This window comes from Heterodontus francisci, unplaced genomic scaffold (genome assembly GCF_036365525.1).
Source record: "Heterodontus francisci isolate sHetFra1 unplaced genomic scaffold, sHetFra1.hap1 HAP1_SCAFFOLD_559, whole genome shotgun sequence".
Classification (NCBI taxonomy): domain Eukaryota; kingdom Metazoa; phylum Chordata; class Chondrichthyes; order Heterodontiformes; family Heterodontidae; genus Heterodontus; species Heterodontus francisci.
The window spans coordinates 296,303-315,603 of record NW_027140896.1 but is presented as its reverse complement, the minus strand read 5'-3'; the positions used below and the strand labels follow the sequence as shown (position 1 = coordinate 315,603).

General features: G+C 51.8%; 1 protein-coding gene across 1 annotated transcript in view; it reads left to right on the top strand.

The window, feature by feature from the left end:
• Positions 1-19,301, top strand: part of LOC137361344 (plectin-like) — a 628,221-nt gene that overhangs the window by 431,950 nt on the left and 176,970 nt on the right. The window contains 6 exon segments of the mRNA XM_068026237.1: positions 7-100; positions 2,168-2,322; positions 2,879-3,191; positions 8,786-8,863; positions 11,691-11,852; positions 14,969-15,073. Coding sequence (XP_067882338.1) covers positions 7-100; positions 2,168-2,322; positions 2,879-3,191; positions 8,786-8,863; positions 11,691-11,852; positions 14,969-15,073 — 907 coding nt within the window.

Below are 19,301 nucleotides of genomic sequence, written 5' to 3'. Positions count from 1 at the left end.
TCACAGACTGGAGCGATTCCAAAGGATTGTTCTGAAGATTCAGCAGGAATCGAGCGTGTGTGAGGAACAACTAAAACAGTCTGATACCATCCTCAAATCAGTGAGTGACCCAGAACCAACTGAGCGCATGGGGGAGAGATGGGGAGTGTAAACAGGGAGAAATACAGAGAAAGTGTACACAGGGAAAGATAGTGACCGAGAGAAGGTGTTTGCAGAAAGAGAGGGAGAAAGAGAGAGAGCAAGTGTACATGGAAAAAGAGAGTACATGGAGAGAGAGAGAGTGCGTATATGTGGAGAGAGAGAAGGATGGAGTGAAAGTGTACACAGGGAGAGAAACAGATTATCCATGGAGAGAGAGGGCAGAATAATGCACCCCCCCCCAGGACATAGAACATAGAACATTACAGCGCAGTACAGGCCCTTCAGCCCTCGATGTTGCGCCGACCTGTGAAACCATCTGACCTACACTATTCCATTTTCATCCATATGTCTATCCAATGACCACTTAAATGCCCTTAAATTTGGCGAGTCTACTACTGTTGCAGGCAGGGCGTTCCACGCCCCTACTACTCTCTGTGTAAAGAAACTACCTCTGACATCTGTCCTATATCTTTCACCCCTCAATTTAAAGCTATGTCCCCTCGTGTTTGCCATCACCATCCGAGGAAAAAGGCTCTCACTATCCACCCTGTCCAACCCTCTGATTATCTTATATGTCTCTATTAAGTCACCTCTTCTCCTCCTTCTCTCTAACGAAAACAACCTCAAGTCTCTCAGCCTTTCCTCGTAAGACCTTCCCTCCATACCAGGCAACATCCTAGTAAATCTCCTCTGCACCCTTTCCATAGCTTCCACATCCTTCCTAAAATGCGGTGACCAGAACTGCACGCAATACTCCAGGTGCGGTCTCACCAGAGTTTTGTACAGCTGCAGCATGACCTCGTGGCTCCTAAACTCGATCCCCCTACTAATAAAAGCTAACACACCATATGCCTTCTTAACAGCCCTATTAACCTGGGTGGCAACTTTCAGGGATTTATGTACCTGGACACCAAGATCTCTCTGCTCATCTACACTACCAAGAATCTTCCCATTAGCCCAGTACTCTGCATTCCTGTTACTCCTTCCAAAGTGAATCACCTCACACTTTTCCGCATTAAACTCCATTTGCCATCTCTCAGCCCAGCTCTGCAGCCTATCTATGTCCCTCTGTAACCTACAACATCCTTCGGCACTATCCACAACTCCACCGACCTTCGTGTCATCCGCAAATTTACTAACCCACCCTTCTACACCCTCTTCCAGGTCATTTATAAAAATGACAAACAGCAGTGGCCCCAAAACAGATCCCTGCAGTACACCACTAGTAACTAAACTCCAGGATGAAGATTTGCCATCAACCATCACCCTCTGTCTTCTTTCAGCTAGCCAATTTCTGATCCAAAGCACTAAATCACCTTCAATCCCATACTTCCGTATTTTCTGCAATAGCCTACTGTGGGGAACTTTATCAAACGCCTTACTGAAATCCATATAGACCACATCCACGGCTTTACCCTCATCCACCTGTTTGGTCACCTTCTCGAAAAACTCAATAAGGTTTGTGAGGCACGACCTACCCTTCACAAAACCGTGCTGACTATCTCTAATGAACTTATTCTTTTCAAGATGATTATAAATCCTGTCTCTTATAACCTTTTCCAACATTTTACCCACAACCGAAGTAAGGCTCACAGGTCTATAATTACCAGGGCTGTCTCTACTCCCCTTCTTGAACAAGGGGACAACATTTGCTATCCTCCAGTCTTCCGGCACTATTCCTGTCGACAATGACGACATAAAAATCAAGGACAAAGGCTCTGCAATCTCCTCCCTGGCTTCATCTCCGGAATATCGGAGGGTCACACTCGGGCTGGGGGTCTGGGGGGTCGGCCAAGCGACGGGAGCCGCGCATCTCCACAAAATCCAGATCAGAGTGTCTGTCCAGGGAGTGTGTGTGAGAGAGAGAGAGAGAGGGAGAGCGTGAAAATATGAGTGTACAGAGAGACAGAGTGAGTGAGAGGGAGAGTCTTCAGGGAGATAGGGAAGAGTGAGAGTGAGTGTACTGAGTGGGAGCAGGACTGGGATCAGGAAAACACTGAGTAAAAGAGCCTCTTTCTCTCGACAGGATATTCGGTTGTTAAATGCTGGGAAGCAGGCCCAGAACACGGCCGTGCTGGAACACGACCTGGACAAGGCTGACAGTTTGATCCGTATCCTCTTCAATGATGTCCAGACCCTGAAGGATGGCCGACACCCACAGGCAGAGCAGATGTACCGCAGGTAGAGGTGGGGTCAGTGGGTGGGTGGAGCCGGTGTTGTGGGGGTCAGTGGGTGGGTGGAGCCGGGGACGGGGGTCAGTGGGTGGGTGGAGCCGGGGAAGGGGGTCAGTGGGTGGGTGGAGCCGGGGACGGGGGTCAGTGGGTGGGTGGAGCCGGGGACGGGGGTCAGTGGGTGGGTGGAGCCGGGGTTGGGGGGTCAGTGGGTGGGTGGAGTCGGGGACAGGGGTCAGTGGGTGGGTGGAGTCGGGGACGGGGATCAGTGGGTGGGTGGAGCCGGGGACGGGGGTCAGTGGGTGGGTGGAGCCGGGTACGGGGGTCAGTGGGTGGGTGGAGCCGGGGTTGAGGGTCAGTGGGTGGGTGGAGACGGGGACGGGGGGGTCAGTGGGTGGGTGGAGCCAGGGGTGCTCATTTGGGCACCTATTGCCCCACCTCTCTGTTCCCAGTTGGTGGGAGGGAGTTACGCATGTTGCTTGAGCAGTCTTTCTGTGGAAGTGTGTGCTTCAAACTCAGGCCAGTGTGGAGACAGTTGTGTGAATAATCGCCCTCCTGTATTACAGGGTGTTCCGTCTCCACGAGTTCCTGGTTGCGACCCGCACTGACTATTCCCTGCGGTTTAAGTCTGGAGCCCAGCCGCCCATTCAATCGATCACACTGCTGCCCACATCAAAGGCCAGTCCAGCGATGGACGGAGCAACACTGAAATACATCCAGGACCTGCTGGAGTGGATCGAGGAGAACCAGCGGCGCCTGGAGGTAGCTGAATGGGGCGTGGACCTGCCCACTGTGCAGTCCCAGCTCGGGGGGCACCGCGGGCAGCACCAATCTATTGAAGACTTCCGAGCCAAAATCGAGAGAGCCCGAGCCGACCAGGTGAGAGTTCAGCTACACACACACACATGGGTACAGACACACACACACACACACACAGGTTGCAGGACATTCTGAAAGGGGAGGGTGAGCAGCCAGAGGTCGTGGTCCATATTGGGACTAACGACATAGGCAGGAAGAGAGATGAGGTCCTGCAAAGTGAATATAGGGAGTTAGGCAGAAGGTTAAAAAGCAGGACCTCCAGGGTTGTAATCTCAGGATTACTCCCTGTGCCACGTGCTACTGGGGGGGTAGGAATAGGAGGATAAGGCAAATGAATGCGTGGCTGAAGAGCTGGTGTAGGGGGCAGGGCTACTTGGATCATTGGGATCTCTTCTGGTGCAGGAGTGACCTGTACAAGAGGGGTGGGTTGCATCTAAACTGGAGGGGGAGCAATATCCTTGCGGGGAGGTTTGCTAGTACTACTAGCATGTACAGAGTGGATAGTCAGAAGCTTTTTCCCAGGGTGGAAGAGTCAGTTACTAGGGGACATAGGTTTAAGATGTGAGGGGCAAAGTTTAGAGGGGATGTGCGAGGCAAGTTCTTTACACAGAGGGGGGTGAGTGCCTGGAAATTGCTGCTGGGGGAGGTGGTGGAAGCAGATACGATAGAGACCTTTAAGAGGCATCTTGACAAATACATGAATAGGATGGGAATAGAGGGATACGGTCCCCGGAAGTGCAGAAGGTTTTAGTTTAGACAGGCATCAAGATCGGCGCAGGCCTGGAGGGCCGAATGGCTTGTTCCTGTGCTGTACTGTTCTTTGTTTGTTGTACTCAGGAGGGTTTAAAATAGTCTTGCAGGGGGGTGGGACCCAAAGTATAGTCTGATGAGATAGTTGAGGCAAATGTAGAGGTTAAAGCAAGCAAGTCCAGTAGACAGCCCGGGCAGGGGCAGGACAGGGAGCATGGAAGGTCTGGTAGGCTAAACTGCATTTACTTTAATACAAGAAGCCTTACAGGTAAGGCAGATGAACTCAGAGCACGGATCGGTACATGGGATTGTGATATTATAGCTATTACGGAAACGTGGTTGAGGGATGGGCAGGACTGGCAGCTCAATGTTCTGGGGTACCGATCCTTCCAGCGTGACAGAGGTGGAGGTAAGAGAGGAGGGGGAGTTGCACTATTGATTAGGGAGGACATCATGGCAGTACTTAGAGAGGATATCCTGGGGGGAATGTCCAGCGAGGCCATATGGGTAGAACTTAGAAATAAGAAAGGGGTGATCACTCTGATGGGATTATACTATAGGCCCCCCAATAGTTAGAGGGAAGTGGAGGAGCATATATGTAGGGAAATCACAGACAGGAATTATAGGGTTGTAATAGTAGGTGATTTTAACTTCCCTAATATTGACTGGGACTGCCTTAGTGCTAAGGGATCAGATGGGGAAGAATTTGTTAAGTGTGTCCAGGATTGTTTTCTGAAGCAGTATGTGGATGGCCCGACTAGAGAAGGGGCTACACTCGACCTCCTCTTCGGAATTGAGGCTGGGCAGGTGGTTGATATGTCAATGGGGGAGCACTTTGGGACCAGTGACCATAACTCTATTAGTTTCAAGATAGTTATGGAAAAGGATGGGACTGGTCCTCAGGTTGAAGTCCTAAATTGGGGGAAGGCTAATTTCAATGGCATCAGACAGGAACTCTCAAAATTTGAATGGGAGAGGCTGTTTACAGGCAAAGGGACGTCTGGCAAGTGGGAGGCTTTTAAAAGTGAGATAGGAAGAGTTCAGGGCCGGCATGTTCCTGTTTGATGGAAGGACAAGGCTGGCAAGTTTAGGGAACCTTGGTTGACGAGGGATATTGAGGGTTTGGTCAGGACAAAGAAGGAGGCATATGTCAGGTATAGGCAGCTGGGATCGAGCGAGTCCCTCGAGGAGTAAAGGGGATGTAGGACTACAGTTAAGAAGGAAATTAGGAGGGTGAAAAGGGGTCATGAGATTTCCTTGGCAGATAAGATAAAGGAGAATCCTAAAAGATTCTATAAGTATATTAAGAGTAAAAGGGTAGCTAGGGAGAGAGTAGGTCCCCTTAAAGATCAGTGGAGCAATCTATGTGTGGAGTCACGGGAAATGGGTGAGGTCTTAAATGAATATTTCTCGTCCGTATTTACCGTGGAGAAGGTCATGGAAGCTAGTGAGTTCAAGGGAGGGAATACCGATATCCTGGAGCATATCAACATTACAAAGGAGGAGGTGTTGGAGGTTTTGAAGCGCATTAAAGTGGATAAATCCCCAGGGCCTGACCAGGTGTATCCTAGGATGCTATGGGAAGCAAGGGAGGAGATTGCTGGGGCCCCGGCAGAAATTGTTGCATCATTGTTAGCCACGGGTGAGGTACCGGAAGACTGGAGGATAGCTAATGTTGTGCCTTTATTTAAGAAGGGCAGCAGGGATAAGCCAGTGAACTACAGGCCGGTGAGCCTTACATCAGTGGTGGGAAAGTTATTGGAAGGGATTCTGAGAGACAGGATTTATATACATTTGGAAAGACATGGTCTGATTAGGGATAGTCAGCATGGCTTTGTGTGAGGTAAATCATGTCTCACGAATTTGATTGAGTTTTTCGAGGAGGTGACCAAGAGGATTGACGAGGGCAGGGCGATGGACGTTGTCTACATGGACTTTAGCAAGGCCTTTGACAAGGTCCCGCATGGTAGGCTGGTCCAGAAGGTTCGAACACATGGGATCCAGGGTGAGCTAGCAAATTGGATACAAAATTGGCTTGGTGATAGGAGGCAGAGGGTGGTAGTGGAGGGTTGTTTTTCAGATAGGAGGCCGGTGACCAGTGGTGTGCCGCAGGGTTCGGTGCTGGGCCCTCTGTTGTTTGTCATATATATTAATGACTTGGATGTGAATGTAAGGGGCATGATTAGTAAGTTTGCAGATGACACCAAAATTGGTGGTATAGTGGACAGTGAAGAAGGTTGTCTAAGGTTACAACAGGATATAGATCAACTGGGAAAGTGGGCAAGGGATTGGCAAATGGAATTTAATGCAGACAAGTGTGAAGTGATGCATTTTGGGAAGTTAAACCAGGGCAGGACATATACAGTGAATGGCAGGGCCCTGGGGAGTGTTGTTGAGCAGAGAGACCTTGGGGTGCGAGTACATAGTTCCCTGGAAGTGGCAACACAGGTAGACAGGGTGGTGAAGAAGGTGTATGGCATGCTTGCCTTCATCGGCCGAGGCATTGAGTACAGAGTTGGGACGTCATGTTACAGTTGTACATAACGTTGGTTAGGCCGCATTTGGAGTACTGTGTGCAGTTCTGGTCGCCTCACTACAGGAAAGATGTGATTAAACTGACCACAAACAGCGCTGTCTTTGCTTGCTGCCCATTTTCACTGCCTTGGAGTGTTTGCTCCTGAGTTACAACAACAACTTATATTTCTATAGCACCTTTCATGTAATAAAAAGTCACAAGGTGCATCACAGGAGCATTATAAATGTAAGTTTGACACCAAGCCACCAAAGGAGATATTAGGTCAGCTGACCAATAGCTTGCTCAAGGAGCTCGGTTTTCAGCAGCGTCTTAAAGGAGGAAAACGAGGCGGAGAGGCGGAGAGGGGGAGAGGGGGAGAGGATTAGGGAGGGAATTCCAGAGCTTGGAGGCAGCTGAAGGCACGGCCGACAATGGTGGAGTGATAAAAATCAGGGAAACACAAGAGGCCGGAATAAGAGGAGCGCAGATATCTCAGAGTATTGTGGGTCTGGAGGAGATCACAGAGACAGGGAGGGTTGTGGGGCTGGAGGGGATTACAGAGACAGGGAGGGTTGTGGGCCTGGAGGGGATTACAGAGAGAGGGAGGATTGTGTGGCTGGAGGAGATTACAGAGACAGGGAGGGTTGTGGGCCTGGAGGGGATTACAGAGACAGGGAGGGTTGTGGGCCTGGAGGGGATTACAGAGAGAGGGAGGATTGTGGTGCTGGAGGGGATTACAGAGACAGGGAGGGTTGTGGGCCTGGAGGGGATTACAGAGAGAGGGAGGGTTGTGGGGCTGGAGGGGATTACAGAGAGAGGGAGGGTTGTGGGGCTGGAGGGGATTACAGAGAGAGGGAGGGTTGTGGGGCTGGAGGGGATTAGAGAGACAGGGAGGGTTGTGGAGCTGGAGGAGATTACAGAGACAGGGAGGGTTGTGGTGCTGGAGGGGATTACAGAGACAGGGAGGGTTGTGGGCCTGGAGGGGATTACAGAGAGAGGGAGGGTTGTGGGGCTGGAGGGGATTACAGAGAGAGGGAGGATTGTGGTGCTGGAGGGGATTACAGAGACAGGGAGGGTTGTGGGCCTGGAGGGGATTACAGAGAGAGGGAGGGTTGTGGGGCTGGAGGGGATTACAGAGAGAGGGAGGGTTGTGGGGCTGGAGGGGATTACAGAGACAGGGAGGGTTGTGAGGCTGGAGGAGATTACAGAGACAGGGAGGGTTGTGGGCCTGGAGGGGATTACAGAGAGAGGGAGGGTTGTGGGGCTGGAGGGGATTACAGAGACAGGGAGGGTTGTGGGGCTGGAGGAGATTACAGAGACAGGGAGGGTTGTGAGGCTGGAGGAGATTACAGAGACAGGGAGGGTTGTGGGGCTGGAGGAAATTACAGAGACAGGGAGGGTTGTGGGGCTGGAGGGGATTACAGAGACAGGGAGGGTTGTGAGGCTGGAGGAGATTACAGAGACAGGGAGGGTTGTGAGGCTGGAGGAGATTACAGAGACAGGGAGGGTTGTGGGGCTGGAGGAGATTACAGAGACAGGGAGGGTTGTGTGGCTGGAGGAGATTACAGAGACAGGGAGGGTTGCGGGGCTGGAGGAGATTACAGAGAGAGGGAGGGTTGTGAGGCTGGAGGAGATTACAGAGACAGGGAGGGTTGTGGGGCTGGAGGAGATTACAGAGACAGGGAGGGTTGTGAGGCTGGAGGGGATTACAGAGACAGGGAGGGTTGTGAGGCTGGAGGAGATTACAGAGACAGGGAGGGTTGTGAGGCTGGAGGAGATTACAGAGACAGGGACGGTTGTGAGGCTGGAGGAGATTACAGAGACAGGGAGGGTTGTGGGGCTGGAGGAGATTACAGAGACAGGGAGGGTTGTGTGGCTGGAGGAGATTACAGAGACAGGGAGGGTTGTGGGGCTGGAGGAGATTACAGAGACAGGGAGGGTTGTGAGGCTGGAGGAGATTACAGAGACAGGGAGGGTTGTGGGGCTGGAGGAGATTACAGAGACAGGGAGGGTTGTGAGGCTGGAGGAGATTACAGAGACAGGGAGGGTTGTGAGGCTGGAGGAGATTACAGAGACAGGGAGGGTTGTGAGGCTGGAGGAGATTACAGAGACAGGGAGGGATGTGGGGCTGGAGGAGATTACAGAGACAGGGAGGGTTGTGGGGCTGGAGGAGATTACAGAGACAGGGAGGGTTGTGAGGCTGGAGGAGATTACAGAGACAGGGAGGGTTGTGAGGCTGGAGGAGATTACAGAGACAGGGAGGGATGTGGGGCTGGAGGAGATTACAGAGACAGGGAGGGACGAGGACATGGGGGGATTTGAAAAGTTTAAAATGGAGGTGTTGCTGGATCGGGGGTTCGATGCTAATATCTGTGTTTAACACCTACAGCTACAGTTATCACCTGCTAACCAGAATGCATATCAAGATTACCTGGGCAAATTGGACCTACAATATGCCAAGCTACTGGTGAGTGTCCACTCACAAAAACCCTCGAATCGCAGTGTGATGGAGTGAGTGTGAGAAGATCACGATTGATGGATACAGTGTATGAAAGTGTCCCCCAGTGTCACCCCCCTGTTCCCCACTGACCCTCCATCCCCCACTGACCCTCCATCCCCCACTGACCCCTCCATCCCCCACTGACCCTCCATCTCCCACTGACCCCCCCCATTCCCCACTGACCCTCCATCCCCCACTGACCCTCCATCTCCCACTGATCCTCCATCCCCCACTGACCCTCCAGGTCCCACTGAACCCCCATCCCCCACTGACCCCCCCCCATCCCCCACTGACCCTCCATCCCCCACTGACCATCCAGGTCCCACTGAACCCCCCATCCCCCACTGAACCCCCCATCCCCCACTGACCCCCCCCCATCCCCCACTAACCCCCCCCCCATCCCCCACTGACCCTCCATCCATCCCCCACTGACCCTCCAGGTCCCACTGAACCCCCCATCCCCCACTAACCCCCCCCATCCCCCACTGACCCTCCATCCCCCACTGACCCTCCAGGTCCCACTATCCCCCCCATCCCCCACTGACCCCCCCCTTCCCCCACTGACTCTATGAGTGGTTGGGTAAGTAAAAGCTGTAAGTGCCTGTAAATAGCTTTAAAAAAAATTAGCGGGGAGAAAGTTTTTTAGAAAGAGAAAATTTTTTTTTTTTAATGGTGGCAGCACAGGGGCACAGTGGTTAGCACCGCAGCCTCACAGCTCCAGCGACCCGGGTTCAATTCTGGGTACTGCCTGTGTGGAGTTTGCAAGTTCTCCCTGTGTCTGCGTGGGTTTTCGCCGGGTGCTCTGATTTCCTCCCACAGCCAAAGACTTGCAGGTTGATAGGTAAATTGGCCATTGTAAATTGCCCCTAGTATAGGTAGGTGGTAGGAGAATGGTGGGGATGTAATTATAGACCTGTGAGCCTTACTCTGGTAATTATAGACCTGTGAGCCTTACTCTGGTAATTATAGACCTGTGAGCCTTACTTCGGTTGTGGGTAAAATGTTGGAAAAGGTTATAAGAGACAGGATTTATAATCATCTTGAAAAGAATAAGTTCATTTGCGATAGTCAGCACGGTTTTGTGAAAGGTAGGTCGTGCCTCACAAACCTTATTGAGTTTTTCGAGAAGGTGACCAAACAGGTGGATGAGGGTAAAGCCGTGGATGTGGTGTATATGGATTTCAGTAAGGCGTTTGATAAGGTTCCCCACGGTAGGCTATTGCAGAAAATACGCAAGTATGGGGTTGAAGGTGATTTAGAGCTTTGGATCAGAAATTGGCTAGCTGAAAGAAGACAGAGGGTGCTGGTTGATGGCAAATGTTCATCCTGGAGTTTAGTTACTAGTGGTGTACCGCAAGGTTCTGTTTTGGGGCCACTGCTGTTTGTCATTTTTATAAACGACCTGGATGAGGGTGTAGAAGGGTGGGTTAGTAAATTTGCGGATGACACGAAGGTCGGTGGAGTTGTGGATAGTGTCGAAGGGTGTTGTAGGGTACAGAGGGACATAGATAGGCTGCAGAGCTGGGCTGAGAGATGGCAAATGGAGTTTAATGCGGAGAAGTGTGAGGTGATTCACTTTGGAAGGAGTAACAGCAATGCAGAGTACTGGGCTAATGGGAAGATTCTTGGTAGTGTAGATGAGCAGAGAGATCTTGGTATCCAGGTACATAAATCCCTGAAGGTTGCTACCCAGGTTAATAGGGCTGTTAAGAAGGCATATGGTGTGTTAGCCTTTATTAGTAGGGGGATCGAGTTTCAGAGCCACGAGGTCATGATGCAGCTGTACAAAACTCTGGTGAGGCCGCACCTGGAGTATTGCGTGCAGTTCTGGTCACCGCATTATAGGAAGGATGTCGAAGCTTTGGAAAGGGTGCAGAGGAGATTTACTAGGATGTTGCCTGGTATGGAAGGAAGGTCTTACGAGGAAAGGCTGAGGGACTTGGGGTTGTTTTCGTTAGAGAGAAGGAGGAGGAGAGGTGACTTAATAGAGACATACAAGATAATCAGAGGGTTAGATAGGGTGGATAGTGAGAGTCTTTTTCCTCGGATGAGGATGGCAAACACGAGGGGACATAGCTTTAAGTTGAGGGGTGAAAGATATAGGACAGATGTCAGAGGTAGTTTCTTTACGCAGAGAGTAGTAGGGGCGTGGAACGCCCTGCCTGCAACAGTAGTAGACTCGCCAACTTTAAGGGCATTTAAGTGGTCATTGGATAGACATATGGATGTAAATGGAATAGTGTAGGTCAGATGATCGGCGCAACATCGAGGGCCGAAGGGCCTGTACTGCGCTGTAATATTCTAATTCTAATTCTAAAAAAAATATGGTATTAATGTGGGATTAGTGTAAATGGGTGGTTGATGGTCGTCACAGACTCGGTGGGCCGAAGGGCCTGTTGCAGTGCTGTATCTCTCTATGAGCCTCCATCCCCCACTGACCCTTCATCCCGCAGTGTTGACCCCCCCCATCCCCCACTATTCCCCCAATGACCCCCCTCCCCCAGTCCTCACCATGTCCCTGACCCCACTGTCCCCTCCCGTCTCCCTACATCCACCATTGTCCCACCTTCTCCCTGTCTCCCACCCCCCGACTTCCCTCCCCGTCTCCCCCTTTGCCTGCCCCCAACATCTCTCCCCCCTCCGTCTCTCCTCACCCCCTGTCTCTTCCCCCTATCTTGTCCATCCCCGTCTGTTCCGCTTGTCTCATTCCCCTGCCGTCTCAGTCCCTCGTCTCCCTGCTGTCTCTCCCCCGTCACACTGTTTTCTCTCTGACTTTATAATTTTATTGATCCAGAATTCCTCCAAGTCGCGTCTACGTAATCTCGAGAGTTTGAACACATTTGTTTCCATGGCGACAAAGGAGTTAATGTGGCTGAATGACAAAGAAGAGGAGGAAGTGAACTATGATTGGAGTGAGCGGAACACCAACATGGCAGCCAAGAAGGATAATTATTCGGTAACTGACCCTGATATTAACCAGCACAGATTGAGGTGAATAGGGAGAAGGGGGGGGGGTCCCGGAGAGTGTCGTGAGGTCCCAGACAGTGTCGTGAGGTCCCAGACAGTGTCGTGAAGTCCCAGACAGTGTCGTGGGGTCCCGAGAGTGTCGTGAGGTCCCAGACAGTGTCGTGGGGTCCCAGACAGTGTCGTGAAGTCCCAGACAGTGTCGTGAGGTCCCGGAGAGTGTCGTGGGGTCCCAGACTGTATCGTGAGGTCCCAGACAGTGTCGTGAGGTCCCAGACAGTGTCGTAGGGTCCCGGAGAGTGTCGTGAGGTCCCAGACAGTGTCGTGAGGTCCCAGACAGTGTCGTGAAGTCCCAGACAGTGTCGTGGGGTCCCGAGAGTGTCGTGAGGTCCCAGACAGTGTCGTGGGGTCCCAGACAGTGTCGTGAAGTCCCAGACAGTGTCGTGAGGTCCCGGAGAGTGTCGTGGGGTCCCAGACTGTATCGTGAGGTCCCAGACAGTGTCGTGAGGTCCCAGACAGTGTCGTAGGGTCCCGGAGAGTGTCGTGAGGTCCCAGACAGTGTCGTGGGGTCCCAGACAGTGTCGTGAGGTCCCAGACAGTGTCGTAGGGTCCCGGAGAGTGCCGTGAGGTCCCAGACAGTGTCGTGGGGTCCCAGACAGTGTCGTGGGGTCCCGGAGAGTGTCGTGGGGTCCCAGACAGTGTCGTGAGGTCCCGGAGAGTGTGTGGGGGTCTCAGTGAGTGTGGGGGTCCCGGAAAGTGTTGTGGGGTCCCAGAGAGTGTGTGGGTGTTTCGGAGAGTGTGTGGGGGTCTCAGTGAGTGTGGGGGTCTCAGTGAGTGTGGGGGTCTCGGTGAGTGTGGGGGTCTCGGTGAGTGTGGGGGTCTTGGAGAGTGTTTGGGGGTCTCGGTGAGTGTTTGGGGGTCTCGGTGAGTGTGTGGGGGATTCGAAGAATGTTTGGGGGTCTCAGTGAGTGTGGGGGTCTCGGAGAGTGTGTGGGGGTCTCAGTGAGTGTGGGAGTCTTGGAGAGTGTTTGGGGGTCTCAGTGAGTGTGGGGGTCTTGGAGAGTGTTTGGGGGTCTCGGTGAGTGTTTGGGGGTCTCGGTGAGTGTGTGGGGGATTCGAAGAATGTTTTGGGGTCTCAGTGAGTGTGGGGGTCTCAGAGAGTGTGTGGGGGTCTTGGAGTCTGTGTGGGGGTTTCGGAGAGTGTTTGGGGGTCTCGGTGAGTGTGGGGGTCTCGGTCAGTGTGTGGGCTTTGGTCAGTGTGAGGGTCTCAGTCAGTGTGGAAGTCTTGGTCATTGTGAGGGTCTCGGTGATGTGAGGGTGTCAGTGAATTTGATGGTGTCGTTCTGCTTGAGGGTCATGGTCAGTGAAAGGGTCTTGGTCAGTGTGAGGTCAATGTGAGGGACTCAGTCAGTGTGGGGGTCTCAGTCAGTGTGGGGTTTCGGTCAGCGTGGGGGTCTCGGTCAGCTTGGGGGTCTCGGTCAGCGTGGGGGTCTCGGTCAGTGTGGGGTCTCGTTCAGTGTGGGGGTCTCGGTCAGTGAGGAGGTCTCGTCAGCCTGGGGGTCACGGTCAGCGTGGGGGTCACGGTCAGTGTGGGGGTCTCGGTCAGCGTGGGGGTCTCGGTCATCGAGGGGGTCTCGGTCAGTGAGGAGGTCTCGGTCAGCGTGAGGGCCTCGGTCATCGAGGGGGTCTCGGTCAGTGTGGGGTTCTCGGTCAGTGAGGGGTTCTCGGTAAGTATGGGGGTCTCGGTCAGTGTGGGGTTCTCGGTCAGTGTGGGGTTCTCGGTCAGTGTGGGGGTCTCGGTCAGTGTGGGGGTCTCGGTCAGTGAGGGGGTCTCGGTCAGTGAGGGTGTCACGGTCAGTGTGGGGGTCTCAGTCAGTGAGGGGGTCTCGGTCATTGTGAGGTTCTCGGTCAGTGTGGGGGTCTCGGTCGGTGTGGGGGTCTCGGTCGGTGTGGGGGTCTCGGTCGGTGTGGGGGTCTCGGTCGGTGAGGGGGTCACGGTCGGCGAGGGGGTCTCGGTCGGCGAGGGGTTCTCGGTCAGCGAGGGGGTCTCGGTCAGTGTGGGGGTCTCGGTCATCGAGGGGGTCTCGGTCAGTGTGGGGGTCTCTGTAAGTGTGGGGGTTTCGGTCAGTGAGGGTGTCTCGGTCAGTGAGGGTGTCTCGGTCAGTGTGGGGGTCTCGGTCAGTGTGGGGGTCTCGGTCAGAATGGGGTTCCCGGTCCGTGAGGGGGTCTCGGTCAGTGTGGGGGTCTCGGTCAGTGTGGGGGTTTTGGTCAGTGAGGGTGTCTCGGTCAGTGAGGGTGTCTCGGTCAGTGTGGGGGTCTCGGTCAGCGTGGGGGTCTCGGTCATCGAGGGGGTCTCGGTCAGTGTGGGGGTCTCTGTAAGTGTGGGGGTTTCGGTCAGTGAGGTTGTCTCGGTCAGTGTGGGGGTCTCAGTCAGTGTGGGGGTCTCGGTCATCGAGGGGGTCTCGGTCAGTGTGGGGGTCTCGGTCAGTGTGGGGGTCTCTGTCAGTGAGGGGGTCTCGGTCAGTGAGGGTGTCTCGGTCAGTGTGGGGGTCTCGGTCAGCGTGGGGGGTTTCTGTCATCGAGGGGGTCTCGGTCAGTGTGGGGGTCTCGGTCAGTGTGGGGGTCTCGGTCAGTGTGGGGGTCTCGGTCAGTGAGGGGGTCTCGGTCAGTGTGGGGGTCTCGGTCAGTGAGGGTGTCTCGGTCAGTGTGGGTGTCTCGGTCAGTGTGGGGGTCTCGGTCATTGTGGGGGTCTCGGTCAGTGTGGGGGTCTCGGTCAGTGAGGGTGTCTCGGTCAGTGTGGGGGTCTCGGTCATTGTGGGGGTCTCGGTCAGTGAGGGGGTCTCGGTCAGTGTGGGGGTCTCGGTCAGTGAGGGTGTCTCGGTCAGTGTGGGGGTCTCGGTCATTGTGGGGGTCTCGGTCAGTGAGGGGGTCTCGGTCAGTGTGGGGGTCTCGGTCAGTGAGGGTGTCTCGGTCAGTGTGGGGGTCTCGGTCAGTGAGGGGGTCTCGTGAGTGAGGGGGTCTCGGTCAGTGAGGGGGTCTCGGTCAGTGTGGGGGTCTCGGTCAGCGTGGGGGTCTCGGTCAGTGAGGTTAATCTCTCTCTGTACGCAGGGGCTGATGAAGGAACTGGAACTAAAGGAGAAGAAAGTTAACAGCATTCAGAACACCGGCGATAAGTTGCTACGTGACGGTCACCCTGCCAAGCAGACCATTGAGGTAAAGAAACATTGGCTCTCGATGGGTAGAATTTCTCATGGAGAACACACTCCTCTCTTAATGCCTTTCCCAGTATCCACACAATCCTGTCGAATTCCACTCGTCTCCGCGTAATAAGCACCTCAGTTTAAGGCAATTGCATGTTCATATGTGTTCAATCCTACTAATGATTAATCATTCACTCTTTACTGCCTCAAATCCTTTGAAAAGGTTGGAACCCTGAGCTAGATTCACTCTCAATCTCTGCCTGTCTTCATAACTCATGAACCTTCACCGCCCTGTTCCATGTCTGGAATATCCTTCCTATAACACGCCATTGGCACTCTCATCTTTCACACTGTCACTCTCTCCTGTCACTCTATAAACATGTGAATTAGGAGCAGAAGTTGGCCATTCGGCCCCTCGAGCCTTCTCCGCCATTCAATAAGATTGTGGCTGATCAGTTTGTGTTTTGAATTCCACACTCCCATCTAACCCCAATAATCTTTGATTTCTTTGCCTAACAAGAATCTATCTACCTCCACCCTAAAATTATTCAATGATCCCGCCTCCACCACCTTCTGAGGCAGAGAATTCCAAAGTCGCACAACCGTCTGAGAGAAAAACATTTCTCCTCATCTCTGTCCAAAAAGGGTGACCCCTAATTTTAAAACAGTGTCCCCTAGTTCTGGACTCACCCACAAGAGGAAACATCCTTTCCACATCCACCTTGTCAAGACCGTTCTCGATCTTATAAACTTCAATCAAGTCTCCCCTCACTCTTCTAAACTCCAGTGAAAACAAGCCCTTGTCCAACCTTTCCTCATAAGACAACCCACTCATTCCAGGTATCAATCTAGTAAATCTCCTCTGAACCGCCTCCAACGCATTTACATCCTTAAATAAGGAGACCAAAACTGCACAGAGTATTCCAGTTGTGATCTCACTAATGCCCTGTATAACTGAAGCATATCATCCTTCCTTTTATTTCCAAGTCCTCTGGTAATAAACAATAGCATTCCATTAGCCCTCTTTATTACTTGCTGTAACTGCATACTAACTTTTTGTAACTCACGCACCAGAACACCTAGATCCCTCTGCACCTCGGAATTCTGCAGTCGTTCCCATTTTAAGTAATAATCTGCTTTTTTATTCTTCCTGCCAAACTGAATAACTTCACATTTTCCCACATTATACTCCATCTGCCAGATTTTTGCCCATTCACTCAACATATCTATATCGGTCTGCAACCTCCTTATTGCCTCTTCACATAATACTTTCCTACCTATCTTTGTGTCATCTGTAAATTTAGCTACCAAGCCATCGCTCCCCTCATCTAAGTCATTGATATAAATTGTAAAAAGTTGAGGCCCCAGCACAGACCCCTGCGGGATTCCACTCGTGACATCCTGCCAATCAGAAAAGGTCCCATTTATGCATACTCTCTGTTTTCTGCCAGCCAGCCAATCTTCTGTCCATGCTAATATGTTACCCCCTACACCATAAGCTCCTACTTTGCACAATAACCTTTTTTGTGGCACCTTGTCAAATGCCTTCTGGAAATCCAAGTACAGTACATCAACGGGCTTCCTTTTATCCACGTTGCATGTTACTCCTTCAAAGAACTCCAAGCAATTGGTTAAACATGATTTCCCTTTCACAAATCCATGCTGACTATTCTCAATTACATTGTGTTTTTCCAAGTGCCCACCTATAGCCTCCTTAATCGATTCTAACACCTTCCCCATGACAGACGTCAAGCTAACTGGCCTATAGTTACCTGTTTTCTGCCTCCCCACTTCTTGAATAGAGGGGTTATATTTGCTATTTTCCAGTCTGATGGAACCTTTCCGGAATCTTGAAATTTTGAAACATTAACACAAAAGCATCTACTACCTCATTAGCCACCTCTTTTAAGACCATTGGATGAAGCCCATCAGGACCTGGGGACTTGTCAGCCCACAGCTCCATCAATTTGCTCAGTACCGCTTCCCTGGTGATTGTAATTTCACCAAGTTCCTTCCTTCCGTTTCCTGTTTCACACTGTCACTCTCTTCTGTTTCACACTGTCACTCTCTCCTGTTTCACACTGTCACTCTCTTCTGTTTCACACTGCCACTCTCTCCTGTTTCACACTGTCACTCTCTCCTGTTTCACACTGTCACTCTCTCCTGTTTCACACTGTCACTCTCTCGAGTTTCACACTGTCACTCTCTTCTGTTTCACACTGTCACTCTCTCCTGTTTCACACTGTCACTCTCTCGAGTTTCACACTGTCACTCTCTCCTGTTTCACACTGTCACTCTCACCTTTTTCACACTGTCACTCTCTCGAGTTTCACACTGTCACTCTCTCCTGTTTCACACTGTCACTCTCTTCTGTTACACACTGTCACTCTCTTCTGTTTCACACTGTCACTCTCTCCTGTTTCACACTGTCACTCTCTCGAGTTTCACACTGTCACTCTCTCCTGTTTCACACTGTCACTCTCACCTTTTTCACACTGTCACTCTCTCGAGTTTCACACTGTCACTCTCTCCTGTTTCACACTGTCACTCTCTCCTGTTTCACACTGTCACTCTCACCTTTTTCACACTGTCACTCTCTCGAGTTTCACACTGTCACTCTCTCGTGTTTCACACTGTCACTCTCTTCTGTTACACACTGTCACTCTGTCCTGTTTCACGCTGTCACTCTCTCCTGTTTCACACTGTCACTCTCTCCTGTTTCACACTGTCACTCTCTCCTCTTTCACACTGTCACTCTCTCCTGTTTCACACTGTCACTCTCTTCTGTTTCACACTGCCACTCTCTCCTGTTTCACACTGTCACTCTCTCCTGTTTCACACTGTCACTCTCTTCTGTTTCACACTGTCACTCTCTCCTGTTACACACTGTCACTCTCTCCTGTTTCACACTGTCACTCTCTCCTGTTTCACACTGTCACTCTCTCCTGTTTCACACTGTCACACTCTCCTATTTCATGCTGTCACTCTCTCCTGTTTCACACTGTCACACTCTCCTGTTTCACACTGTCAGTCTCTCCTCTTTCACACTGTCACTCTCTCCTGTTTCACACTGTCACTCTCACCTTTTTCACACTGTCACTCTCACCTTTTTCACACTGTCACTCTCTCGAGTTTCACATTGTCACTCTCTCCTGTTTCACACTGTCACTCTCTCCTGTTTCACACTGTCACTCTCACCTTTTTCACACTGTCACTCTCTCGAGTTTCACACTGCCACTCTCTCGTGTTTCACACTGCCACTCTCTCCTGTTTCACACTGCCACTCTCTCCTGTTTCACATTGTCACTCTCTTCTGTTACACACTGTCACTCTCTCCTGTTTCACACTGTCACTCTCTCCTGTTTCACACTGCCACTCTCTCCTGTTTCACACTGCCACTCTCTCCTGTTTCACACTGTCACTCTCTCCTGTTTCACACTGTCACTCTCTCCTGTTTCACACTGTCACACGCTCCTATTTCATGCTGTCACTCTCTCCTGTTTCACACTGTCACACTCTCCTGTTTCACACTGTCATTCTCTCCTGTTTCACACTGTCACTCTCTCCTGTTTCACACTGTCACTCTCTCCTGTTTCACACTGTCACTCCCTCCTGTTTCACGCTGTCACTCCTTCCTGTTTCACGCTGTCACTCCCTCCTCTTTCACGCTGTCACTCCCTCCTGTTTCACGCTGTCACTCTCTTCTGTTTCACACTGTCACTCTCTCCTGTTTCACACTGTCACTCTCTCCTGTTTCACACTGTCACTCTCACCTTTTTCACACTGTCACTCTCTCGAGTTTCACACTGTCACTCTCTCGTGTTTCACACTGCCACTCTCTCCTGTTTCACACTGCCACTCTCTCCTGTTTCACATTGTCACTCTCTTCTGTTACACACTGTCACTCTCTCCTGTTTCACACTGTCACTCTCTCCTGTTTCACACTGCCACTCTCTCCTGTTTCACACTGTCACTCTCTCGTGTTTCACACTGTCACTCTCTCCTGTTTCACACTGTCACTCTCTCCTGTTTCACACTGTCACTCTCTTCTGTTTCACACTGCCACTCTCTCCTGTTTCACACTGTCACTCTCTCCTGTTTCACACTGTCACTCTCTTCTGTTTCACACTGTCACTCTCTCCTGTTACACACTGTCACTCTCTCCTGTTTCACACTGTCACTCTCTCCTGTTTCACACTGTCACTCTCTCCTGTTTCACACTGTCACTCTCTCCTGTTTCA